Source organism: Vombatus ursinus, unplaced genomic scaffold (assembly GCF_900497805.2).
Source record: "Vombatus ursinus unplaced genomic scaffold, bare-nosed wombat genome assembly UNPS02014793.1, whole genome shotgun sequence".
NCBI lineage: Eukaryota > Metazoa > Chordata > Mammalia > Diprotodontia > Vombatidae > Vombatus > Vombatus ursinus.
In genome coordinates, this window is record NW_020954571.1 from 2,432,737 (window position 1) to 2,460,334 (window position 27,598).

A 27,598-nucleotide genomic window follows, 5' to 3' on the forward strand; every position below is an offset into this window, starting at 1 on the left:
GAGTCTTGGTTTTAAAATTATTACAGCCATTCATCTCAACTGTAATGACCTACAGGGAGATTGATGACCTCTGCATTATTCCTTGCACAACAATCTAGCACCAGAGTTGAATGCAAAGCAACATTACAGATTTGAGCCAGTCTCCCTCCTCCCATTTCTGGTAGTTTTCTCCTTTGCTTTATTAAAGCCCCCTCCCCCCTCCCATCCCCCACTTCCTCCCCTTCTGTGAAGCCTCCAAGTTCTCATTAACATTCAAAATGATTGGTTCCCCAGGATGAGGGACTACACTGGCTGCAGTCCTACTTATAACAGCTTGCTGCAATGAGGCTGAGACACTATCATGGAAAGCTCTTTGAATGCACTCTAAGGTAAAGTCAGGTGACTAAAGTAAAAAATCTAGGTTAGGGGCTATTCAAAGGCTGAACTCTCATTTTCTAAATTCTGTGGAGGCCACTATTAAATATCTTTGGCATCATTTATGGGTATTGTATTAATGAGAACTCCCATCTTAAATCTACTGGGCAGGAAGTAGAACCAGCTTGATTTGGAAGGATGGGCATTGGAAGAGTAACTACCTCCTCTGGCAAAGAGGATTACAGTCCTGCTCTGAGGGTGATCATCATCTGGGTGATGCTTCAGAGCCTTAACGATTTCTAATACATGTGCTCAAAATAAGGGCTTGGGCCAGTGAAGGGGCCTGCAGAAGGCTGCCTTGGGCAACATTAGGCTGAACTGAAAAAGCTGGACTGAGACCATTAGTATAATCTCATTACTCCCCTCACCATGACTGCCATGGCAATCTCTAAGGTACTGATTGACAAAGAATCACTCCATTTGTCCAAGGAAAACTTGGATACAATAGACTAACAAACAGGAAAAAACAAAAATGTCAAAACTTGTTGGACTTGAAACAGAACCCACTAGTGGAAAGCACTGGACTTGGGGTCCAAAGTTGTTGTTGAGTTGTATCTTACCCCATTTGGGGTTTTCTTGGCAGGGATACTGGAGTGGTTTGCCATTTCTTTTTCCAGCTCATATAACAGATGAGGAAACAGGCAAAATAGGGTTAACTCACTTGCCCAGGGTCACACAGCCAGTAAGTATCTGAGACAGGATTTGAACCCTTGAAAATGGGTCTTCCTGATTCTAAGCCTAGTGCTCTATCCATTGTACCACTTAGTTACTTGGGCTCCAAAGACTGGAGTTCAAAACTCAACTCTGCTGCTTACTGCGTGACTTTGAATAAGACATTTAATCTTGCTGGGCATTGGGTGTCCTCGTCTGTAAACTGAGCTGTGAAATCTGAACCAATATTCATTCTAGTAGCTGCTATTAAACAGCTTCTACATTTTGGACCCTTCAGGGTTCCACCCTTAGTTGATTTGATTCATTTCCTTTGAGAGCAGCTAGGTTGCACAGTAGATAGAGTGCAGGGCCAGGAGTCAGGAAGACCTGAGTGCAAATTTGACCTCAGACACTTACTAGCTGTGTGACAAGTTAGTTAACCCTGTTTTCCTGTGTTTTCTCATCTGTTACATTAGCTGGAAAAAGAAATGGCAAACCACTCCAGTAGGACACGACTGAAACTGAGCCACAACAATGACAATCTCCTTTGAAAACCTGTCATCTACATGTGATACATATTCACATACCCTCCCCTCCCAACAAGCATGTATTGTATGCAAAAACATATTAGAACACTTGGATAGTTAGATGATCCATAGATCATCTCCAGGTGAAAAATTGGGTTCTAAGTATTCTCTGATTCTACAGACAAACCTCCAAAACACCCCCTACCTCGTACCTAATTTTGCAGTCTATCTCTGAACCGGAAAGCATTCTTTAGGTAATATTTTTTTTTAATTTTTAACTACTAGTTAATGTAAAATTTATGATCCACAAATACTAAATACCTATATGCACATATACATGGTGTCAAAACTTTTTTCTCTTCCCACCCTTGTAATGATCCTTCAAGGACAGAATTTTAGTAAGCTATACCCATGATGCAAGCTTATTTTTCGTTTCCATTTGGTAAACTGTATTTAACTTCTTTCCCAGTAAGAGACACACAAAGACAATAGTGGGAGAGGTGTGAAGACTACCCCCACCCCATACAGCAAGCTGTTTCTTTTGTACTGACTCAATCAGAATTGTAACTAAAATTCAAAGAAATATGCAAAGGACCGATTTATTCTCCAGTTTTGCCAACTTTAAAATACAAATGCTTCTTCCTTGCAGGAAAAATACACTAAACATATTTCTTCCATTTTCTTTGATACTTTAGACCTAAAATACCTTCATCACAGCAATTTTTTTTAATCACCTTCCAGGTTTTCAGTGCTGATTTTCAACTCAATATTTTTATCCAGTTTTTTAAAACAAAATTTAAAAGCTTCAAAGTATTTTTTGGAAATTTCAACATAATTCAAGTATAAAAACTCATTAGCTATCTATTACGTTGAATACATACCAAACATCCTGGTTGGCTACCCACATTCAAAGAATTAGAAAAGTAGGGTGAGATACAATACAGGAGAGGTACATTCCTAGCAGAATAATGGCTTCTTTAAAGCAGATGGGGATATGCGTAAATTCTCACTGTAATTGGCTATCTCCTAACACTATGCAGCACCACGGATTTTGTGTGTACTTAGATCACAAATACCTAACAAATACCAATTATCACTTTACATGATTCAGACACTTAACTGTGACCAATCACTTTTGCAAGTGAGGATGCAGATCAGGAGGAAACTGTACTGGTCCCCTGACATAGCTTGGGAGCTGTTTTTTTTTTAGATAAATCCTTGTTATCAACTTCTATCCTTTGCATAAATATAGAATACCAGACGTGCAACTGTATGAGCTCCTGCGGAATGTAACAGGATTGCCTTTCTACAAGCTTGTAAGAATTGCATCAAAAGCAAAAAAGGTATCTCCCCAAAGTCATCATTGTATTTACTGTCATCTTTGGGATATGAAATGTAACTGTATCCTCAATGTCACCTTCAGCCCACTGGTCTATTTCCTTAGGTTTGTCAACTGGGAAAGGATTCTTTCATAATTTCATGGCACTGTGCCAAGGACTCCCCACCCCAAACTCTCAAGCTCCTTTGAAGACATTTCTGAAAACATTTCCAGAGGCCACAATTTCCTCCACTCTCAAGGTTCCACTTGTAACAGAATTCCTAGCATAAGCAACATTAAAAATGGCATCTTTTATGCTGTAACAAGATTGAAAGTCTGGCTGACTGCCTTCATAATTTATCAGTGAACCTCAGGGAATCTTGTAGGTAATAACATTATACATTCTGAATAATGCCCTGGTCCATAGACTTTATACATGGCAGATAAAAAGATGGCTGCATTATGGTGGAGTAGTCTGGGATACACAGGCAGCAGAAGCCTGCCATCCCCAAAAGGCCCATAGCTCTTTCTTGGTCTGAGGCTGCTCTAAACAAGCAATGCTGTGTACCTGGTCTGGTGAGAGGCACCAATGACCAGAGGTAATGAATTGAGGGGAGAGGGCCACCTGGAGCTTCTAATGGCTAACCTATCCTAGGCTGTACAATGAAATCAAAAGGGCAATGGAATCCTCCTGACTGACACAAGGCCAGGTCAGAGGAACAAAGTGGATCCCTGGGAAAGGTGGAAGAATTGGAGATCTCATTGTAACTGGGTAGAAAAGATGATAGGGGCATCTGGAAAACTCCAGAGGGAGACAGGTCCAGATGTATTGTTCCCCTTTTGAAGGTAAAGGCAAACAAAAACTGGCTATCTGGGTGGATGGGATGGTGAAAAAGCCACAGCACAAATCAGTAATTGAGAATTAGGACAGACCTATCAAGTGGGTTTGGGGGCCACAGGGGATACGGTGACCATGAAGGATTAATGAATCTGAGATCTTGAACAAAGTGATAAACTTGTTTCTCTTCATATGTAAGCTTTCCAGGTTTTGGGGACTGGTAGGATAAGGGTATTGCAAGGAGATCTGATCCTTACGAGGTGATTGAGTCCCCTAATGGGGCAAAGGATATTGTTGGTGCAAGGTGGACAGGTGGTCCTTACTGATGGGATATCCTGACAGTCTGTCTCCCCTGAAGCCCAAAGTGGGTCAAGGGAAAGCCAGTGGCTCTCCTTTGGAAGGGTTGGAGTGCAAGAAGAGCAAGGGGACAGGAAGATCTGGGATTTTCAGTTTTAAGGCCTCCTCCATACACTATTGAAAACCCCAAGAGATCTTGTCCCAGTAAGTCAATGGGGGTACCTGGGTTCATACAGAATCTTGATTGTTCTTCCTGTAAGAGATTGATAGCGGCACAGATTAAGTTGGCCTCCAACTCCAATGACCAAGACAGAATCGTTTAAAAGGGTTGAGGAAGTGGAAGTCATCCGTGCACAGCAGAAACCTGGCAGCACTGCTATGCACCAGATGTAGGGTAAACTTTCCCTTGATCTTAATAGATGTGGATGGGGAAAGAGTGGTCAAGGGGAAAAGTTTTCTGAGGTCTTCTGTCTGGCTCTCAATGTGTTTTCTTAGGATTTGAGGTTACCTCCTCTGTAGGGGGCAATTCTTTTTCCAATGGCTTTGCTTATACTAAGTGTGTCTCTAGGGAGACTGGAGTATACCCAGCTTTTCTGTCAAAGGGCCCTTGTAGAAGAGTGACATCCATCTCTTCCTGCTGTAGCTGTAGCATATTCCCTTTTTTAGACTTATCTAGTTAAGACCAGAGGCAACTTGCAGTATTTCCTGTGGTCTTCTAAGTGTGTCTCTAAGGCTGTGGATGAAATGAGCCTTGTTTCCTTTTCTTCCTCGAGTTCCCTTGGACCCATGTTTTCTGTAATACCTCTGAAGCTGGAAGTAAAGTTCCAAGGAGGATCTCACCCCAATCTGCCTCCTAGGAGAACATTTCTGAGAGCTTCAATGAACTTAGCCCGAGTTTCCCTGACCTGATTAATGTCTCATGTAACCAGGAATTTCTTTGGCCCACCCTGACCTGTCCTATAAATTCCTTTCCACTGATATAAGTAGAAGCTGATTATTGTTCAGTCATGTCAACTCTTCAAGACCCCCCTTGGGGTTTTCTTGGCAGATACTAGAGTAGTTTAACATTTCCTCCCCCAGCTCATTTTTATAGATGAAGAAACTGAAGCAAACAGGGTTAAGACTTGCTCAGGGTCACAGCTTATAAACGTGAGGCCAGATTTGAATTCAAGATGAGTCTTCCTGACACTTAGCATTGGCACTCTAGCCACTGAGCCAGGTGTTTGCCAAAGTCAGATGGTGTGCTTCAAAGAGTGTGGGGTTTATCTTTTGTTGCAATTGTTAATAGTGCCTTTATCTTTCAACTGGCTCTTCAGACTAGTGGTCAACTCCTTAGGACCTCCTTCATTTATTTCAAAGGGGCCTTCCTCAGGAACTGCAAAGTGGGATTGTCCCTGTGAAAGCTATTTCATAATCCTGGGCCATAAAGCTTAAACATCCTATCATGTGCTCAGGAAGATCTAATTAAGCTTCCCTCATTAATCTGGGGCAGCCTATATATGGGAGTGAAGGATTGGTGTTGGACAGACTGGGGTTTTATGCAATCATCCAGGCCAGCAAAAATGCAGGATGCAACAGTACAAGATACAAACACCAGAGGGATTGGATTGGCTACCACCAGTATGTATTCTCAGACTGGGTGGGTACCCAATTTATATTTAATTCACACAAGGGTCGAAATGGAGGAGTATTTGTTGGAGGGCTAGTTGAACTGAACAGATTGCAGCTTGCTACCAGGACCCTTAGGTGGTGATTAGTTTGAGAGGACTACTTATTTGCAAACAGTGGCAATCAGGCTATTTTTAACCTGCCCAAAGTAGCTCTCCAGTCAAGGTCTCTTAGCTTTCTGGTTACTCAGAGTCCTTAGTCCTCAGGTGACTTGAATATCTTCCTGAACCCTAGGAAGGAAGATATTCACCAATTGGTGCGGGTTGCTTCAACCTGCCCTGGTCTTGGAGACTCATTCACCATTTGGGGTCTCAGTGGCTCCTTGGGCTGTTTTAGTTTGACCATTAGGGATCCATTTCTAACATCAAGTTATCAGCAGAGAATGGCCTCAAAACAAGAAAGTTTCAGAAAGTTTATTAGGCCCCCAGCAGAGGAGAGAGTCAAAGTGGTTGGCCAGCTCCCCCAAATCAGTTAAAGCTTTACATTATAGACATTTTAAGTAGGAAAAAGAAAATCAGAAAACTGAGTTGGCACACAGGCCCATCTAAATACGGTGTGCTAAACATAAGGCAAATATAATTCTGTTGACATTTCAAGAATTATTGGGAAATCCCTTAAGAGTACTTGTAGAGCAAAGCCTTCCTCTTCCAGTTCTTCTGCTTTTCTCATAAGACCAGCCTTCCAAAAGGTTCTTTCACTACAAGAACAAAATCATAATTAAGGTAATCATAAAAAAGTCTCTTCATCCAAGAATTGTCCTGGATTTTCCAATCATGGGGAATCTGATCTTATGTGATCCTGAAGCATTTCAGCACATAAACAGTCAATCTGCAGTTTGCTTAAAAATAGCACCACTATATTCACTTGTACCTGAGGGGATGTAATTCTGCAAACACCAGCCTGGCTCATCAGTAATAAAACTGTACTCAGGAGACAGAGATTGTTTAGCAATTAAATGTTTAAAAATTCAGTTAAGTTTTAAAACATGCAAGTGATTCATGAGAAAGTACACAAAGCTCATCAGCTGTATTCGCTTGATGTTCTTTGGCCCTCACACTAAGACAGTGATAAGGGCCTGCCCGGAGAGCTTGAACAAACAGCATCCATATAAAACACTGTTCGAGTTGTTCTAATTGAGGTGTGTGTATAGTGCCTACTCTGTGCCAGGCACCATGCTAAGCACTGGGCAGCATTCAATAACTTTATTTCACTCAGAACTAACGAACTATTTGAACAGCTGTACTTTCTGAGCCTTGATATCATATTTTGGATAAGCCAACATTGTACTCTTCTATCAAAACATTCCTATTCTCATCCATTTCTATAAGCATGCAAATACCTATTTTCTCCTTTAACATAAACACAACTCTTTTTGTTTATCTCCCCCTTCCCTTGGCTTTTTCCTGGTCCACCCCCTAACACAATAAAGAGTTACAGCTAAAGTCATCTATGAAATACTTCTGGGTAAAGAAGGTGGCAAAAATAAATAAATAAATAAAAAGACTGGGAATTTTACCTTTTGTGTTACCCAGTGGCGTGTACTGTTCAAGTTCTAAGTTTTCACAGCTCCTGCTACCTCAAAAGTCTGGAATTCTGTAGTCTACATGAGTAAAAAGAGATAAAGCATTTGGGTTATTTTATTAGTTATCATAGACAAATTGAAGCCATACGGTCCAATTTAGTTTTATTTTGACCTTTCTCTGTACATTTGAATGTTTGCTTATTGACAATTTAAAAAGGATTTACTAGCTGATAGTAGCAATACTACAGGGAACACCTAACTGTGTACTAGCTGGACTCAGTCTACTTTGGTCTGTATTTGTTAGCAATCATCACATAGGACTGTTGTGAGTTAATATATGTACGATGCTTATATTTGTAAAGTGGTATAAAAGTAAGCTATTATTGGGAACAAAGCCAAGAGACTGAAGTTTTCTTAACAGAATTAACAGAATAATGCAATTTCTAGGGAACTGAGTTTAGGTGCAGGTGAGAAAACGCTCAGGCAACAAACACCTAAAGTCTCCTATTTTACTGGGTGTAGTTCTTGAAAAATTATATATAACTTCTCCAGGAGACACATTCAAATCTTAACAACAAACTCAATTATGCATCTTGTAGAATACCTACACTTTGTGAATTATTCATGGAAAAGTTGTCATGCCTGGCAGTCAACCTCTTATCAAACAGTATATGTAAGTTTAGAAGAAAAAAAAGATAAATCTAACATCTCCCAACAATTTTAACTGAAAACTAGTATGCTGTAAAATATGAAACATACACTACAGGGAAAATCTTAACTTTTCTTATGGGGAAAATAAGATAATCTTCCCAGTTTACCTCACGGAGCTATTTTGAAGAGCAAATGAAAATGACATATATGGAAAAGCTCTGCAAACTAGTATTCAAATGTAAGACAGTAGACCACAAGGGCCCTTTTGATTATAATTATATAAATATCTGCATAAGGTCATAAAACGCTCCTTCCAACCCCCAATGTTGGTGTGCTGGCTTCTTAGAAAGGACCACAATTTTATTAGTATTCTCTTAGGAAGCTACTACCAGGCAATGCCTCTAGTCAATTAAACTGCTCATTTTCCAGCCAACCAGCCAGCTACCTACTTGGTTAATGATACCTCTGGTCACAATAATGCCCACTTAACGAGAAAATTTTCCCTATCACGCAACAAAATTCACAGAAGCCTCTTTTGGTAACCTTAAAGCTGAGGTATCCCACAGCAATTACAGGATGTTCCAAAACCTTAAGTATAGTTTAAAGATATTAAAGCTTAAAACTTTGGAGACACCCTGTAGTGCCACAATACTGGTGTATTCCTCCCTTACACAGAACAAAGGGCTTGGTCTTTGGTCCCAGATAAGTGAGAGCTGGTGCCAGCAAAAACAAACAGTACCTGATAAATCCCTTCTATACAATCAACCTGTTAAAAAGCCACCCTATGTTAATCTTGTACCTTTTAGTTTATGGAAAGATAAAATTTATCCTTTTGCTAACATGTACTGCTATAGCTAATCTTTAGTGAGTATTTAGTCAAATGTGAATAGAGAAACATAGGTCTTTTATTTCAGAATTTGTCCCAAGTTCAGAAAATCACATTCATGACAATTAACATTCCAGTTTAACTACTATTCCACCCCCAAAACAAAAAGCTCAGATGCAGGAGCTAGGGTAGTACTGAGGCATTTTATATTAAATGTAGTCAAATCTGGCGTTTTCTACCTATCCTACGGGATGATATATTTTAGAGGAAGCCAAAAATAGCTGATTTCCTCCCAACTTGATAACTACTCAGAATTTTACAAAGCAGGCAGTGCTTGGAAAAGACAAATTGTGAAGGCTAGATAGCCAGAAATAATTTCTGGGCTATCTCCTACTGTCTAACATTAGGGAACAACTTCTGGTCTCTCAGAACAAAAACATTCAGGCAGGGGAGCTGTTAGGTGTGCTTTGACAAGTTTATGTTTCCTAAGTGTATTTGCAAATATAATATCCTGATGCATAAAGGGAAGACTAACTCAAACCAAAAACCATTTAGCTATGCACGGTGGGAAAAACTTAATTGTATTATTTGAACCTAGTCCTGCATGGCTGAAAAACAAAACAAAACAAAACAAAAAAACCAAAAGCCAGACCTGTTGCTTAGAGACCAGATTTGTTTAATGCTTAACTCAGGACCTAAGTTATGCTGACAAGGAGCCTAGTCAGATCTGAAGACTGATGCAAGGAAAGTGAGGAGTTTTCCCCCATTATACATCTCAAGCAACCCACATACATGTTTTATCTGGAAACTGTCTCTTTGCTGGCCAATTGGCTCTGGTTTCTTTGAATCCTATTTACATATACATGGCGGTAGTGGACTACCTTTTTTTTTTCTTTTTGGCTCTAATCTCTGCTGATCTTAAAACTTCTTTCTAAATTATTTCAGTTTAGGAATATTTTGTTCTCAGTTTATAGCACTTAGAAAAATTCCAAGTTTTGTGAGCCACCCTAAATGATCAGATTAGATTTAATACTCTACTGGCTTCTTATATTCCTGGCTACAGAAACCTTGTTTGATAGAAAAAGCACCACACCTGATTAACAATAATTTCCAAGATGCAAAAGTTCAGGGTCATCACCCTAGTGGTTTAGGGTGTTGGAATCTGACATTTGAGCCTAAAGTTTGGGTTAACCACAGGCTACTCAAGCCCAAAAGAGCTAAGCCCTGCATTATAAGCTGCCTTTATTATCCAAATCTCCACAATGGCAAATTGTACTCCCGAATTACATTCCTAGATAAATTTTACTGATTGATTTATTTAGTTTATGAAACAAAACTTTTGTAGGCAATTTCACCACATAAATGAACTAATCTTTGAATTTAGGTAACCAAATTAATTTTTATCCGATGGGATCTAATTATAGTGACAAGCAAGTGTAAAAAGAGAGTGGTTCTCTATTGCCACTAACATCCCTTCGTTTAACTGGTAAAACCAATATACAACACAAAGAAAAACTGTAAGGCTATTAATCATTCTAAGTGCTCACAAATTTAAGAACACTGGGCGTAGACATAGCCTTTCTCTCTTTGCCACCTAATTACAAACGTGACACAGCAGTCATATCTGTAATGCCTCTAGGGGGCAGAACAACCCACACACTTGGCCTTCACATTGTACTCACCTATGTCTGAAGCCATTAGTACATCAAGATCTGAAGCACTGCTCCCATGGATGGTATGCTGACAAACAGCAAGGAATCCAACCTAAACAAAAGTCATATGGGCTTCACTTCTGCACTGTCAACAAAACAAGTCAGATACGTACATTAACCATCTACAGTCCACAAAAGGAAAAAAAATGAAAATTTTCAGAAGACCCTTTCACATCATCACAGTAACTTCATAAAAGAATGTTTTGATCCCCATTCCATCTTTCTATAGCTGTATTAAAGAGATGTTCCTCCTCATCAATAAAAAAATGCACCTGGAAGTCCTTCCTTTTTGTCAAACCAGATCCCTACCCCAGGAGGTGACAATTCAGTCTGACCTATCTGTGATCAGACGACCTGAGTTCTCTCTTCCCATCTCTCTAGTTGTTGAGTTAGTCTAGTGGGGGATACAAAAAGTTACACAAGAGTTTAAAACAGAAGCTATGTCCCAAGGCAATGCCCAAATGATTTAAATAGATAAGTGCTGAAGAATGAGGGTAGGAAGCTACTGTACCTGTCTTTGTACCTCAGCATATAACCAGTGCCTTGCGCAGCTGATACTTATTTAACAAGGGTTTAGGAAAGAGAGGCACCACTTTGAGTAGCAATGTCAAACTTCATATAGATCATACTTTCCCTGATGCTGGCTTGCCTACTAATCCAAAATTAACACTTCATTCTCACCAGATGAATTGGATTTGCCCAATTTTTTGGGGGGGGGGGGGGGGCGGCAGAGAAAGTAATGTAGCCAAGGCCCACAAGATCAGGGATCAGTAAGTATACTTCTAAAAAGCACCCATAACTGGGAAACACAGAAAAATGTCAGGCAATCAACCATTCTTAGTGCTCACAGATTTCTGAACACTGAGCGTAGAAAAAGCCACTTCCTCTTTGCTACCTAAGGACACAGGTACAGCCCAGCACTGCTGCAGCAGCAGCAGCTGTATCTGTAATGGTAATGGCAGCATTTTTTATTATAAGCAATTACTCAAGATTTAGTTATTTGGGAAAATCCAAAACTTGCACCATTCTCAGTACTTTTCCAACACTGATATTATCAATTATAATAGCATTGCTATAATCTGTATATCCTCCTTTGAATCTTGAATTTGAGAGATATATCAACACAAACCTCCTTACAACACAAATCTTTATCCAGATGGAATCCCCATGCATTTCCACTCACCATTTAGGCACATCTGCTCAGTTTGGCTTGTTTCGTTTCCTCTTGCCAAAAAAGCCATGAAAACAGTTTGTTAAAATGTTAGCACAATGAAAACCTGAAAGAATCAAAAAGCCAAGTTGCATGAGGGTTCAAGTTATCAATAAAACATAAGAAAATGCCTAAATATTTATTAAGTGTCAGGCTATTAATCATTCTGAGTGCTCACTGGGTCAGAGCACTGAGCGTAGACATAGTCTCTTTCTTTTTGCCACCTAATGACACAAATGAGGCACAGCAGCCTCAATTGTAACGCCTCTAGGGGCAGTTTATGGTTATGACTAAACCAGGAATTTTCTCTTCTCTCTATATGGGTGCAGTTCTGATAACTGTCCTACAACATGTCTTATTCAGCTCATAAATGGGACCTAGGCCAGCTTGGGAAAAATAGTAAATTCTGAGGTAAAAGTCTTAAAGCTTCAGAAGCATTTGGAATGAGTCTTGTGAGGGGCTAGTGGATACAAACAAGTTGTATATATTCTTTTCCTAGTAGTTACCAGAATGAATGACCATAATAAATATTCAATTGCTGGTCTCAGCAAAAATCCCAGCATTGATTTGTAAACTCACTTAATCCACCAATCTGGTCTCCAAAACACCCCCATCAATTTTGCATGCCTGAAGTATACAGGTAAAACTACACTTGAAATCTCATTTTAGTTTTAAAAACAGAACACAGATATCAAACCAAAGGATTATTTCTTTACCAAGTCTAAGGGAATCTCTCTAAGGGATACCAAGTACATACAGACCAAAAAAATTCTTGCAGTTTCAGAAGGTTGAGGGGGAGTAGAAAGGGGAAGAGGATAACTCAGATTATTAATCAATCTGTTATAAACTCTAATATCGATCTAATGAATAAAATATCAAAGATACATTACAAGGGTCCAATAACTGGTACAATATATAGAAATAAAATTCTTGGAACCCATTAATGACCGAGATGATTGATTGAATTCCCAAACTTACTTGCCTCACTTCCCTGAGGGCACATTTCCTGGATGCAAGGCTTTCCCATTTTGCTAGAGAAAGAAGGAAAATCAAGTAAATCCTTAAACTGGTCTCACTAAGAGAAACGACAAAGAGTTGTGAATCAATATGATATAAAAAAGAATTTCACACTGTCTCCAAGTTCTCACTCACTAATATATACTAAAAGCCTCATAAATGTATTTACATCTTATGCCCATTTCAGCTAAACCTGCACCAGAATCAGTTAACATATTTTAGTAGGGGTACAGATTTTGTAGACTTGGATTTAGAACTGGAATGGACCTTAGAAATTACATTTTCCAACCCCATCATTTCACAAATGAGCAAACTGAAACCTAGATTAGAAAAAAAAAAAAGGTGATTTCCCCAATGTCATATTGTCAAAAAGCTGCAGAGTTGAAATTTGAAAATCCTTAGACTGAAGCTACTATTTCACATTAGTACAGAAATTTAAGAAAATTTTTGATAATAAAAGCAACTCTTCATTCCACATTAGAATTAATCAACAATTATTAACTATCTTCTAGACACTGTAGATACAAATTAATAAATGAACTAATATCTAACTGAAAAGAGCTTAGATTCTTAGGGACTCCGTTCTTTTTACTCCTTACTACACTTGGAAGATCTCATTAGGTCTTCTGGATTCATCAATTGATTCAGCTGTGTCCTACTCTTCAAGACTACTTGTGAATCATACTGTCCATGGAGTTTTCTTGGCAAAGGCACTGGAATGGTATACTATTTTTCTTCTCCACTGGATTAAGGCAGAGATTAAATGACTTGCCCAGGGCCACACAGTTAAGTGTCTGAGGCTGGACTGAACTCTGGATTCCAGGCTTCCTGGCTCTATCCACTGTGCCACCTAGTTGCCTATTCAGTGATCATCTCTATGCAAATTATTTCCAGATCTATAGCTTCAGCTCTAGACTCCTGAACAAGAGTCAGTTACACATGCACTCTGCAGAATAAGATAATCTATAAACCACTAACCTCTGATAAATGAATTTAATCAAAGTCTCAACAGGTCCCAAACAGAACTCATTACTTCCGCCCCCCAAAGCCTCCCCTTCCGGTACTATTGCTATAGCCTAATTGATCTCTTCGCCTCTAGTCTCCCAAAACCAACCCCTCCATCACTCAGTGATCTTTCTAAACCACAGATTTAACCCAAAAGCTCTAGGGGTTTCCTACAGACACTAGCATAAATTAATTTTTTTTTTTGGCAATTTAAAGATCTTCACAATTTCCATAGTTTTTTTTGTCCAGGCAGTGTTGTGTCCCCTCATTCCCTTCTCTTGGTTTCCTATCAGCTCAAGTCCCACATTCTCTGAACTACCTTGTTTCTACCAAAGAATTCATGGCATAAAGGGTTACGGAGGTAAATTAGAGGCAGTTAATTGATAGTGTTGGACCTTAAGTTAGGAAGACCAGGGTTCAAATCCTACTTCAGACACTTATTAGCTGTAAGACCATGGATAAACAAGTCGTTTAATCTGTCTTGTCTCAGTTTCTTCATTTGTAAAATGGAGATAATAATCCCGGAGTTGTGAGGATCAAATGAAAAATCTTTGTAAAGCACTTTGCAAACCTTAAAGCATTATATAAATGTTAGCTATCATTACTACTTTTTCTCTGTCAAATCTTGTCTAAGGGAATATAAACTGCTGGCTTTGGTAAAGGAAAATTCTAATTTCATCATGCTATGTGGTTATTATATAAAGAATAACTGTGACTATAGGGTTGTCAGTTTTGCTGAGCATCAGTCTTTTCATGTTAGCTAAAATGAGATACACGTAGTGTTTTGCAAACCTTAAAGTACTGTATAAATGCTAACCATTATTACTGCATAGGGATAAAGGTCTCTAGCTACAAGGATGACAGAATATGTAGCAATAAAGTTATAAATACTGTATTCGGTTATTATTGTAAGCAAGTTGCTGCCATCTAGAGCTAGAAATATTAAAAGCTAGCAACTTCACAAACTAAATGAAGAAACCTCAATTCCTTCAGAGGGTCGAGTGTGGAAGAAAATGAAATAAGACTAAGAAACTAGAGAAGGTTGACGAAAACACAAATATGGAAAGGAAAATGGAACACGATTTAACAAGGCTATAGTTCTAAGCTGTTTGTCTCAGACCCTTTTGTTCCCTTCTAAAAATATTTTTAAAAAAACATAAAATTCGGATGGCTATCAAGGATAAATTATATTTAAAGTTTCCAAAATGTTGCAAAAGCAAGTTCATACATCCCAAATTAAGAAACCCTGCTGTGATTACTCCTGGGAAAATTTAAGAACAAACCAGGGGAATAAGTTTGGAAGAAAAGCGAAAGGAGAGTACGATAAGCTGGTACTTAATTAGTGTCGCTTTTACATTCTTTCTATCATTTAAGTAAAGACGTCCCGATGGGGTGGGGGAGCGGCGCGACACCAGCAGTTCTGGACAAAATCCCTGGTTGACCCTGGCGCCCGGACTCCCCACAGCCCAGGGAAGACATGAGGGAGGACATGAGGCCGGACACGTGGCGGAAGCCTAAAAGTAGGAAAAACACTTCCAAGCGATCTAGAGCGTCACATGTCCAGGCAAACTTGAGGAAACGATTCAGATAGTAGACTGCAAGTGGGTACGGGGCCCGGGGAGTCGGTGGGGGTAAGCAGGGATGCCCGCAGCCCAGGGGAGGCTAGGGCCCGTTTAACTTACCAGCAACGCCACACCAGCCGCTTCAGCCACTCAGAGAGGGCGTAACCTGCCCACCCACCGTCTTATATAGACCCTACGGCGGCCTGCATGGGACATGGCAGCAAACGCACGCGCATTCCCTTCCGGATGGACTCGCTCCGGTCTCTGCCGCTCCTCCCCTCACCACCCTGTTCCCCTAGAGCGCCTGCGCAGCCGTAATATCGCTCACTCAGTAGTTTTCCAGAGATCCCACCAAGACTAGGGCATGAGAAACAGGTGACTTCTACCAGAGGTTCTTCCTTGCCCTTCTCTGTCTGAAGGAAGTTCTAGCAATCATGCATTAGGGAATGTACCCTCCTTGGGGACAAATCAGGGCCTGGATGCCCTGGACTTTTAAATAAGCAAAATCTTTATGGACACTTAGGGTTACCTAGTGTTTTTTATGGACTAAGAACTGGATGTTCCATTTTTGTTCGGTCATTTCAGTCATGTCTAACTTTGTGATCCCATTTGAGGTTTTGGCAAAGATGTTGGAGTGGTTTGCTATTTCCTTCTCCAGTTCATTTTACAGATGAGAAACTGAGGCAAACAGGGTTAATGACCTGCCCAAGATCACACAGCTAGTGTCTGAGGCCAGATTTGAACTCAGGAAGATGGTCTTTCTCACTCTAGGCCCAGCACTCTATTCACTATGCCACCTAGTCATCCACATTCTTACTATCTCTGTACTTATCTTATGTATTAATGTAGTTTGCCATTTTTGTTCTTTCATTTCCAATGCAAGAGTCATCCTCCTTGGCAGGAAAACAAAAAAAAGAAATAGGAATTGGGCAGTTCTGCTTTCTGTCCAGTTTGTTATCATCCCATCCCTCTCAAGCATAGGTCATATCCTTTCTTTGTTTTCCTTTTCCTCTAATATGGTTAAAAATCAAAACAAACCCACCCTTTTGTTGTCTTTAGCTTTCCTTACCAGTTTCAGCTCTCTGAGCTTTAGCATTCCTGTCACTGTTTAAAATTTTTTAATGGATATTTTTTATACCACCTTCACTTCCTAATGTATTCATCCTCTCTTCTAGAGAGCTATCAGTTATAATCAAGAAAAATCAGAAAAAAAATTCAGCAAAAGTAACAAATACAACAACCGAGTCTGACATTATATGCAGCACTCCACACTCTAGTCTTCCACCTATGCCAAAGAAGGAAAGCATTGTCCTATCTTTTCTCTTTTTGGAGATTGATTGACAATCATTTTCACAGTACTGTTTCAGATGTTTTGTTCTTTCCATTTACATTGTTGTTATATTTAGTTTTCCTTCCACTTTGCATTAGTTCATACATGTTTTTCTTCCCAGGCTTTTCTGTATTCATATCTGTCATTTCTTATGGTGCGATAATATTCCATTATATTAATTTACCATGATTTGACTATTCCCCAGTAGACCAGCATCTCGTAATTTCTTTTTCCTTGCCACTACAAGTGCCATTATAAATATTTTGACATATATAAGACCCTTCTACCACTGACCTTGAAATATAATTTATATGCCTGGCAGGTATGTTGGACAAAGGGCAGAGATAATTCTAAACTGTTCCCAGAATGATTGGACCAATTCACAGTTCCTTCAGTGAGGAAGCATGCCTAGTTTTGTACAACCCTACCAATATTAACTATTCACATCTTTTGTGTTTGTCAATTTAATAGTTCTGAGGTGAATATCAGAACTGTTTCATTATACATTTCTCTTAGTGATTTGTAGCACTCTTTCATGTGGTTGCTATTATCTTTAAATTCTTCGTTCATATCCTTTGACCACTAGTCCATTTGAAAATGGGTCTTGATATATTTGCATTAGTCCCCTATGAAGTGAGTATCAGGCTGTTATCAGAAATACTTGATGCAAAGATTTTTTTCCTAATCACTTCTTGTCTTACATCAGTTGTATTAATTTTGTTGATACAAAAGGTTTTCAATTCCATATAATTGAAATAATCTATTTTATCTTTTGTGATCACCTTTATCAGTTGTTTAAGAATTCTAGCCAGGGCTGTGAAAGGTTATCTGATTTGGTTCTAATTGTTTTTGACAATATGACCATTAATCAAGCCATATACCTATTTTTGATATTATAGTACATTAGATGTTGAACTAAACCAAATTTCTGTCAAACTGCTTTCTGGTTTTTCCATTCATTCTTATCCCAGTAGTTCAATTTCCACATTTTTTTTAACAGGACCATGCCATGCTTATGTTCATCTTATTATCTGTCATTGCTTTCATCTTCTGTACATTTTTAAAAAAATCTAAGTTAGCTGTCGAGGTCCCTGGGCATCCTTTGGTCTTTTCAGATAACTCCCACTTCCCCTCCTCATTAGAATTGTTTCCTTTCGTCTTTTGAATTTCATTTTTGAGTGTCACCTATCCCCTTAGGGTTGACTTCTCCTCAAGAATTTGCGCCAATGGGAGTGGGAGATGGGAACCCCTCAGAGTTCCCATCATTTCAACCTCAGGAACCAGTTCCTCCCTGTTAGTGAGAATACAATCCAATATAAATTTCCCTTTTTTGAAGGATGAAATTATCATTAAGGCAAATCAAGCAATTAACTGCTGTCTTTTTGACAGAACACTCTGACAGCTGTCTGGATAACAAATCTTTCTAAAGATGTCTAAATAACTGACGTTTTCCACAACTATTATGTCATATTTCTGTGCCACACTTGTAATGTTTCCCAAACTTATCTGTTTCTACTTTCTATTCAAGCAGACTACTCTGATGATAAAAATCGCTGAATTCTTGCTTCACTGATCTCCATGCAAATACCTTCCATCTATGCTTCTCTCCTCCAGTCCCTTAATTTTCTCGTAGACCATTAATGTGTATCATTGAGATTCTCAAAGCACATGCTAAAATATTCTCCTTCTTTTCCCCTGGTTGGGTTTATTCAGCTCATCTCTTTGTCATAATTTAAAAATATGAGTCTTATTTTCCCTCAAAAGTGGGTCCAACATAACTATAAAAGACACTGTCATTATAATGCAAAGTACACTAGATAAAGAATTTAGAAATCTGGGTTCTAATCCTGGCTTTATCATTATTCATTTGTTATCTGACCTTGAATGAGTCATTCTTTCACCTGGACCCCAGCTTCCTTATCTGTAAAATGAAGATAATACCAATTTCTCAAGCTAGCTCAAAATGTTATTAGGAGGAACAAGTGAGATAATGAATTTGAAAACACTATGAAAAGTATGAAATGGCATCTAAGGATAAAACATGACTATTATCAGATAGCAAAAAGACTTTCCTTCATTTTCAGACTAATATACATGGACAGGAGAGAATTTTGGTTTTAAGAACTAGGAGGTATTCAGGTCTTGTTTTTATTTTGGTAGAAGTCAGGTGATTCTTTACAAAACTCCGCTTTTTCATCACAGTCTATGTTCCTAACTGAGCAGGGCCTGCAGGCTGCTGGTATGTATCTCCTGTCTTGTCTGCCATCTGTCTGCTCTGCTGGCTGTAGAGGAATTCCATTTGCTTCCTCTTTGCCTTAGCTCGTTTGATGGTTGTTCCAAAGAGATGGCAGAAAAGCTTGATGGAGTCAGGGGAATCATCATTTCCGGGGATGGGGTATGAAATGAGGCATGGGTTGCAGTTTGTGTCCACAATGCCCACGGTAGGGATGTTCATCTTGGCAGCATCCCTTACAGCCACATGTGGCTCAAAGACATTGTTCATGGTATGGAAGAAGATCATCAGATCTGGGAGACGGACCCCAGGGCCAAATTGGACAGGCGCATTGGTCAGCAAGCCCCCTTTAAAATATCTGGTGTGGGCATACTCTCCACAGTCCACAGCCATTTTTTCTATTAGGTGGGTGAACTGCCGGTTCCGGCTCATGAACAAAATAATTCCTTTTCGATAGGCCACGTGGGCAGTAAAGTTCAGAGCCAGCTGGAGATGCTTGACCGTTTGGTCCAAGTCAATGATGTCCTGCTCTAGTCGGGTCCCAAAGATGTATGGTTCCATAAACCTGTAAAAGGCACACCATTTGAACACAAAGTATATAGAGTGAACTCTCAATCATCAGCATCAACCAATATTTATTAAGTACTAACTGCTTCTGGGGCAGCTAGGTGGTACAGCAGAGAGAGTACTGGGCTTGGAGGCAGGATGACGGGAGATGAAATCTGACCTTAGACACTAACTAGCTGTGGGATCTTGAGCAAGTCACTTGACTTTCTTGCCTCAGGTCTTTTCCCCTCACTTCTAAAATGTATTTCATTTGTTCCCAGGCAGTTTACTAAAGACACTAAACATGAGAGATGAATGCTTAGAAGCAGGGGTGTATGGACCTCAACCTCTGGCCAGGTCTGGTGGAGATGAGACCATGACTCCTAAGCTAGTCTTTCTAAGAAGGGAGTCAGTTTTGCTCTTTACTATATGGTTCCATACACATTCCCTTATGGTCACTCCACAGCAGCTTGGGATACATTCAACTGTCTCATAAAATAATTCAGGCTACATCTGAAGGTGGAGAAGAAACCATATTCCAACCCAGTCCCCTGAAGCAATCAAAAACAATTCTTTTCTTCTCTTATGGGGCATTATCAGATGGGCCAGAATTCATCTGGAAAGTGCTTCTACTTCCCCCACCCCTTTCCTTTCACAGGGGCCAGGCCAGGGAAAAGGAGTCAATTTTCAGAAACATGGCACCAATAAGATGAGTGAGGGTAAGCAATATGACAAACACAGAAATAATAGTAATAGTGCTTGACCTTCAGAAGCTCACAGTAGGGGCGAGAGGGGAAATGAGACACATACATAAAATAGTAACAGCTAAAATTTACACAGTGCTTACTATGTGTCAAGCACCATGCTATGCACTTTCATAATTATTATCTCATTTGATCCTCACAACAACTCTAGGAGGTAGGTGCTATTATTATTCCCATTTTACAAATGAGGAAACAGAGGCAAACAGAGATTAAGTGACTTGCCCAGGGTCACACAGCCAGTAAGTGTCTGAGGCCTAATTTGAACTCAGGTCTTCCTGACTCCAGGCTAGGCACTTTATCCACTGAATCATTAAGCAAAAAAGATAACCATAATAGAAAACAGTATATAAGTGCTCAATGAGTAAAACAGACAGATACTTAATAAACATCTACTAAATTAATCTGGAAAAACTTGGAAAATTACTACAAATGATTAGTTCTGAGACTCTAAAGTACTCCTTCAAGTCCCACCTATATACATTTCCTAAGGCTCTTTTGTACTGGGAACACATAGCAAAGGCTGAACATACCTGTGACGACAACCTTTTTTATGTCCTAAATGTACTCTGGCATCAAAAAGAGTTTTGAGGGAAAACAGTTCCTTTATATTAAAGAAATCAGAGTGTTTGAGAGGTTCAGTCAAAATCTTGTCATTGAGATCTAGAGGAAAAATGAACACTGGTGAATTTTAAAATATTATGTAAAATAGACTTGCTTGTTACACTAACATTTATTTTTGAAAATTGACAAGAGCATCCTCTTCCAGAACCATCCTTTGGGAGGAAGCTATGGCAAACATTTGACTTTATGGTTTAATCAGAAAGTTCCTATCTTGCCTCTAACACAGAATGCCTGTGTAACTTTGGTCTGGGCCTCAGATGCCTCATCTATAAAAGGAAGGAGCTGGACTACAGGATCTCTTTAGCTTTTTCCAGTTCTAATTCCTACGATCCCATGTTTTCTAAAAACAGGATACCCCACCCCCCTGAAAATATCTCAGTATATCTAAAGAGCATAAGTCAAGAACTTATTTCAGGAAAACTAAGGGCTAGATTTGGAATCGATCACAAATTAGCCATTTGACCTAAAGCAAATCCCTTCCCCTTTCTGGGCTTCAGTTTCCTCATCAGCAAAATGAGGGAGGTAGATTAAATGATCTCCAAGGTTCCTCCCAGTTCTAAGTTTTATGATGACATAGTAGAAGGGGCATTGGCAATGGATTTGATCTCAGAAAACCTGAGTTCAAAATCTGGCCTTTCTACTCACTAGCTGTATGACTTTAGGTAATTTAGAGAAGTGTTATGTGGTATAATGGAAGGAAGACTAGAAGTGGAGTCAGAGAACTTGGGTTCAAGTCTGAGTTCTGTAAATCACTAGGTGTGACTCTGGGCAAGTCTTTCTGGGTGGGCCTCAGTTTCCTCATCCATAAAGGGGAAGGGAAGGGAAAAAGCATTTATATAGTGATTACTTATGTGTCAGGCATTGTGCTAAGCCTTTTACAAATATTATATCATTTGATCCTCACAACAACCCTGTAAGGTAGGTACTGTTATTATCCTCATTTTGCTGGTAAGAAAACAGAGGCAGACAGGTTAAGTGACATGCTCAGGATCACAGAGCTAGTAAGGGTCTGAGGCCAGATTTGAACTCAAGTCTTTCTGACTCCAGGCCTAAGCTCCATCTACTGTGACACCTAGCTGTCTAAATATCTACGTGCCAGGCACTGTTCTAAGTGCTAGAAAGTGCCCACTGACATGAAGATTAAATTACTCCACTTAGAATTATCGAGCTATATGGAACTTCAGAGATGGAAATGAGGGGAAAGAGGTTGCTTACCAAGTGTCACATGTCTATTAGTGATGGATCTAAGACTGAGAGCCTAGATAAGCATCTAAGAACATAACCAACTCCCTCATTTCATAGAAAGGTGAAGTATTTAGTCCAAGGGTACATGTGTAGTAAGGAGAAGAGCCAGAACTCAAATGCAGGGCTGTGACTCCAAGTTCAGCGCTCTTTCCCCTGCACCCACTGTGTCAGCCACCCTAAGACATCCTGCTCTCCTGGTTAAATGGGACATTACCACTGTCGTCGACAATCCCTGCAGCAGGAACACTTCCATACATCCGAGGGCTGGGCTGTGAAGCCCATGGGGAGGCCTTGCCAAGAAAATCCAACCAAGAAAACCTGGACAGATTGCCTGGGGAAGGAATAGATGAGCTGTCTTTGAGAGCCTGTAACAAACACCAAGCAGATCTAGAAAAGGGGTTCTTTACTTTTTTTGCCTCCTGGACCCCTTTATCAGTCTGACGAAGCCTATAGACCCCTTCTCAGAATGAAAACCAATTAGCTGAAGTACAGTTACAAAAATATATATTAAAAAAAAAAGTCCAGGGGCCCTGGGTTAAGAACCACTGACCTCTAAGTCAGGGTCCCATTGTCTCCCCTCCCCTTTCTTGAGTTCTTGTTCAGTACCCTTCCCCTTTCCTTTGCTTCTCCCCTCCCTTGTCCCCATGACCTGCCTTCCCCCCCCCCCCCCCCCCCCCCCTTCCCCTCCCCCCCCCCCCCCCGCGCCGCGCGCTTCCACCCCCAGTTCCCCGAGGGCCGCTGCTGAGGAGGGGGATGAGTACAGGCGGAGGGCGCGGGGCAGCGCCGGGTAGGCCGCGCCGCTCGGTACACTCACTCACCCGCCCGGAGCAGCGGCAGCGGGGCCGCAGCCACAGCCATGTTGCAGGACGCGCCCAGCGCCGCCGCAGAGGAAGAGCGTCGCGCTAGCTGGCCGGGAGAGAGGGCCCCTTCCCTCTGCCGCGTTCCCGACCGCGCCACCTGCAGCCCAAGCAGAACTAGTGCAGGCTCCCACTCCGGCATCAAGGAGGGGAGTGTCCCCTAAATGATACATGTAAATTTATTTATATAGAATAATGCAACAGTGATACATATTATATAACACAACATTATGTTGTGGTTTGTCCTTCCTTCTCAAAAAGGACCATGATGTTGGGGAGATGATGACATGACTTGCAATTGACTTTGATTTGAGTGAGGGAGGGCTGTGCAAGGTCACCAGCCTCACTTTCTCCTCCAGAGCCATGTGGGTCCAGTGGCCAGATGACAATCAAGACCATCAGAACGGCAGGAGATGGCCCAGGATGCAGTGGGGACCATGGCCCTTTAAGCTAAGGTCTTTCCAGGTTCTCACTTTGAGTGAGGCAATGCCCATTCAGCGAATAGGCCTCTTTGAAAAGTGAGTCAAGAGATGACCCCTTTAATTTAAAAAAACAAAAAAAATCAGATTGGGAGGGGGAAAGGCTCAGGGTTGCAGCCAAAAGAGAAATAGTTACTAATTACATCAACCTTGAGCCTGGAAGACCCCAAAACAACATTATATAAATAAAATATAATTATGTATCATATGATAATATAATTATATACAATATAAGTTTACATGTGAAATGAAGATTAAAAACTTTTTCTTAACACCTTGCTATAAAAGTACCCTCCATCCCCCACCCCCAACCTGAGCGACCCTTGCCAATGGAAAGTAAATAATTTTTCTATGGTAGAAGGTATAGCTCCTTGAAAGCAGGGATTTTCACTTTTTTCTCTCCTTCCCCTTTTCTCACCCTGGCCTCTTTTCCCTTCCCCTCATGCCCCTCCCTCTTCTACTCCCCTCTTCTCCATTCCCCCCATGCCCACCCCCCTCCATCTCTGCAGCCTTCTTTGCACAGAATGTTCTTACTGAAGGCTTGTTGATTGATGATACCAATGAAGTGCAGGATTCAAGACCAAAATCTCATTTCTATTAGGAGCCTGCTTAAATCCAGATGTGAGCGGCTCCCAGCACGCATCAATTTTACCTGGAGAACCAGAGAGGAAGAGTCCATGGCTGAGAGGCAAGTGGTTAATGATGCTTCTTCCCATCATCTCCAAATCCCTACCTCACCCCTTCTGAAATAAATAGTACTGGCTGATTAAAGGATGTCAGCATCTCCTTTCTGCCTTTATTAAATACTTTATTTTAAAGCCCTAAAATTAATGGAAGAGGCTCATGTTAGTTAAGTTCATCCAAGAGTTAGACTGATGTTAACAGGCCTTTATTAAACACTTACTATGTGGCCCTGTGGGTTAAGCACTACGGCTTTAAAAAAAGCAGGGAGACAATATGCAAACAACTATGTACAAACGAGATATATACAGGGAGATAATGTCAAAGGGAAGGCACAAGCACTGAAAGGGACTAGAAGGAAGGAAACGTAAGCATTTACTAAGCTCCTCCTATCTACTAAAGGCTTCTTGCAGAAGATAGGATTTTACCTGAGATTTGAAGGAAGCCAGGGAAGCCAGGAAGCAGTGCATTTCAGACAGTGAAAAAGCAAGGAGTAGAGACCTCAGAGTGTCTTGTGGGAGAAACAGTCAGGAAGCCAATGTCATTGGATTACAGAGTATGTGGAGGGTAGCAAGGGAAGACTGGAAAGGTAGAAAAAGGCCAGGTTGAGAAGAGCTTTTAAAAGGGTCAGCTAGGTGGTGTAGTGGATAGAGCACCGGCCCTGAAGTCAGGGGGACCTAAGTTCAAATCCGGCCTTAGACACATAACACCTCCTAGCTGTGTGACCCTGGGCAAGGCACTTAACTCCTACTGCTTCATCAAAAGAAAAAAAAAAAGAATGTCTAAGATGGGCTTTTAAAAATCAAATAGGATTTTATATGTGATCCTGGAGGTAATAGGGAGCCATTGGAATTTATTGAGTAGGGGAAGAAGGGGACCTCCTCATTAGAATTGGTGACTTGGCCAAGCCTGTGCTTTATCACTTTGACAGCTGAGTAGAAGATAGACTGAAGTGAAAAGGCAAAATACTTTTGCAAAATGTTCCATTTCTCACCAATTCAGAAGGTGGTACTTAAAAACAATTTAATAATTGTCTTTTTAAATTATGAACCTGATATGCATTAAGCATGAAACATCTACACAGGACAGAAAATGAGGACTGTATATAAAAGTTAATTCTGACAAACAGTTTTTTAAAAAAATTTATGTTATATGTACCCACGTGTGGCATCGAGGCCAAGGTTCCACTCCCCTGGCTAAATTATTCTTTCTTTGAAAGCTTGGCCCAAGTGCCTCATCTATTACATGAAGCCTTTCCCGATATCCCCCATTACCTTATATTTATCACGTATTTTGTATGTACCTTTATGAGGACATGTTGCTTCCTTAGATAAAATATAACCTCCTTGAGGTCAGGGACAGTTTCATTTTTATCTTTATATTTCCAGTTCCTGGCACATAGAAGAAAGTTCTTAATAAGTGCTTATTGATTGATTAATTATTAATCCCTTTACTGCTGTAGATACTATGTGGATGATTTGAGAAGCATCAAAGGATGTCAAAGTCTCTACTCTCAGGGTACATATAACAATATGGTTAGGAAACACAGATATTAGTTAATTAAACTACTAGAGAATATAAACCAGAGGACAACTGTCAAAATGTATAATATAAACCATTAAGACCTATGGAAGGATAGAGAAGGGAGGGACCAGTATGGGCAGGAATAGGCGGTCAAAGAGCAGTTTTTAAGCACTTACTATGTGTCCCACACTATGCTAAGCACTAGAGATACAAAGAAAGGCAAAAATGTGTCCTCTGCTCTCAAGAGGTTCACATTCTAAAGTGAGAGACAACATTCAAGATATGTGCAGTATAGAGAGAAGGCAGTCTTAGAAGGGGAAAAAACTTGGAGTGCAGAAAGGGAGGTTGGAGAAGCCCTCTTGATGACAGTGAGATTTGAATGAAGGCTTGAAGGAAGCCAAGAAAACTAGGAATCAGATAAAGAAAACTAATTGTTCTAAACATGGGGAGAGACAATGCAAATTGAGAAAGTGTTCTGTTGAGGAACAGCAAGGAGGCCACAGTAGTTAGATCACAGGATACATGAAGGGGAGTAAAGAATAAGGCCAAAAAGGGACAGGTTGTGAATAGTCAGTCAGTCAATAAACATTTATTAGGTACCTACTCTTTGCCAGGGTTAGTTAGGTGGCACCATGGATAGAGTACCAGTACTGGAGTCAGGAACACTCATCTTTGTGAGATCAAATCCAGCCTCAGATAACTTACTAGTTGTATGACCCTGGGCAAGTCACTTAACCCTGTTTGCCTCAGTTTTCCCATCTGTAAAATAAGTGGGAGAAGGAAATGACAAACCACTCACAGAGGACTGGCACTCTACTAAAGGCTTCTTGCAGAAGATAGGATTTTACCTGAGATTTGAAGGAAGCCAGGGAAGCCAGGAAGCAGTGCATTTCAGACAGTGAAAACACAAGGAGTAGAGACCTCAGAGTGTCTTGTGGGAGAAACAGTCAGGAAGCCAATGTCATTGGGTTACAAAGTATGTGGAGGGTAGCAAGGTGTAAGAAGACTGGAAAGGTAGCAAAAGGCCAGGTTAAGAAGAGTCAGACATGACTGAAAAAAAGACTAAATAATATTTGCCAGAAACTGTGCCAAGTTCTAGAGATATGAAGAAAGGCAAAAGATGATCCCTGCCCTCAAGGAGCTCACAGTCTAGTGGAGGAGAGACAGCATGTAAACAACTATGTACAAAAAAGCTGTATGCAGGATAAATTGGAAATAATCAACAGAGGGAAGGCATTAGCATTAAGGGGGATCAGTAAAGACTTCTTACAAAAGGAAAGATTTTAGCTGGGACTTGAAGGAAGCCAAAGAAACCAGGAGGCAAAGATGAGGAAGGAGAGAATTCCAGGCATGGGGAACAGCCAATGAAAATGCCCAGAGTAGGAAAATGGTGTATCTTATTTGAGGAAAAGCAAGGAGTCCAGTGTCACTAGATTTTAGAGTAGATGATGGGGGAAGTAAGGTATAAAATGACTGGAATGGTGGTGAGGTACAGGTTGTGAAGAGTTTTGAATGCGAATTAAGAGATTTTATATTTTATCCTAGAGGAGAAAGGGAGTCCCTGAATTATGTGTGTGTATGTGTGTGTGTGTGGGGGGGGGTCGGGAAGAGGGGATGTGATCGGCCCTTAGCACTTTAGGAAAATTGGTTTGCTTGCTAAATGGAGAATGGAGTAGAATGGAGAGAGATGTGAGACAGGGAAACCAACCAGTCTCTGAAGTAATAAGAGGCTGTATGTATCAGGGTGGTTATGGCGTCAGAGAAGAGAAGGGGGCATATATGAGAAATGTTGTAAAGGTAAAATTGACAGGCCTTTGGCAACACATTGAATATGTAGGGTGAGAGATAGTGATGAGTTGAGAATGGCACCTAGATTGCAAGCCTGGGTGACTGGGAGGATGCTGGTGTCCTTGAGAGTAATAGGGAAATTAGGGAGAGAGGAAGGTTTATGGAGGGGAGGTCAGTTCTGGACACATTGAGTTTAAGATGTCTAATGGACATCCAGTTGGAGATGTCCAATATTACTTGGAGGTGTGAAACTGGAGGACAAGAAAGAGAGAGAGAGAGAGAGAGAGAGAGAGAGAGAGAGAGAGAGAGAGA

The 27,598-nt window shown here is 40.5% G+C and overlaps 1 protein-coding gene, 1 long non-coding RNA gene and 3 other non-coding genes across 5 annotated transcripts; all 5 read right to left on the reverse strand.

The window, feature by feature from the left end:
• Positions 1 to 6,105: 6,105 nt before the first annotated feature.
• On the reverse strand, positions 6,106 to 15,388 carry LOC114048684. Its single transcript, XR_003569783.1, has 6 exons — positions 15,339 to 15,388; positions 12,613 to 12,665; positions 11,608 to 11,701; positions 10,395 to 10,509; positions 7,230 to 7,313; positions 6,106 to 6,410 (listed from the first exon to the last, which is right to left on the reverse strand). It is a non-coding gene; the product is annotated as an uncharacterized LOC114048684 (long non-coding RNA).
• Positions 10,226 to 10,359, reverse strand: LOC114048728. The gene has a single exon (XR_003569794.1). It is a non-coding gene; the product is annotated as a small nucleolar RNA SNORA43 (small nucleolar RNA).
• On the reverse strand, positions 11,239 to 11,390 carry LOC114048727. Its single transcript, XR_003569793.1, has one exon. It is a non-coding gene; the product is annotated as a small nucleolar RNA SNORA43 (small nucleolar RNA).
• Positions 11,780 to 11,912, reverse strand: LOC114048730. The gene has a single exon (XR_003569795.1). It is a non-coding gene; the product is annotated as a small nucleolar RNA SNORA17 (small nucleolar RNA).
• A 3,216-nt stretch (positions 15,389 to 18,604) lies between the features above and the next one.
• On the reverse strand, positions 18,605 to 22,834 carry MRPS2 (mitochondrial ribosomal protein S2). Its single transcript, XM_027869533.1, has 4 exons — positions 22,776 to 22,834; positions 22,172 to 22,288; positions 20,622 to 20,751; positions 18,605 to 19,346 (listed from the first exon to the last, which is right to left on the reverse strand). The coding sequence occupies exons 1-4, from the start codon at positions 22,813 to 22,815 to the stop codon at positions 18,752 to 18,754; spliced, it is 882 nt and encodes a 293-aa protein (XP_027725334.1). The 5' UTR covers positions 22,816 to 22,834; the 3' UTR covers positions 18,605 to 18,751.
• Between the last annotated feature and the right edge of the window lie 4,764 nt (positions 22,835 to 27,598).

What these genes read in the sequence shown, in the direction of transcription:
- MRPS2 (XM_027869533.1), bottom strand. Translation starts at nt 22,815, where the DNA reads ATGGCTGTGGCTGCGGCCCCGCTGCCGCTGCTCCGGGCGG. An exon ending in GCTGCCGCTGCTCCGGGCGG is followed by an intron (nt 22,289 to 22,775) that starts GTGAGTGAGTGT and finishes TTCCTTCCCCAG; the next exon opens with GCAATCTGTCCAGGTTTTCT. An exon ending in AAAAAAGGTTGTCGTCACAG is followed by an intron (nt 19,347 to 20,621) that starts GTATGTTCAGCC and finishes TGCCTTTTACAG; the next exon opens with GTTTATGGAACCATACATCT.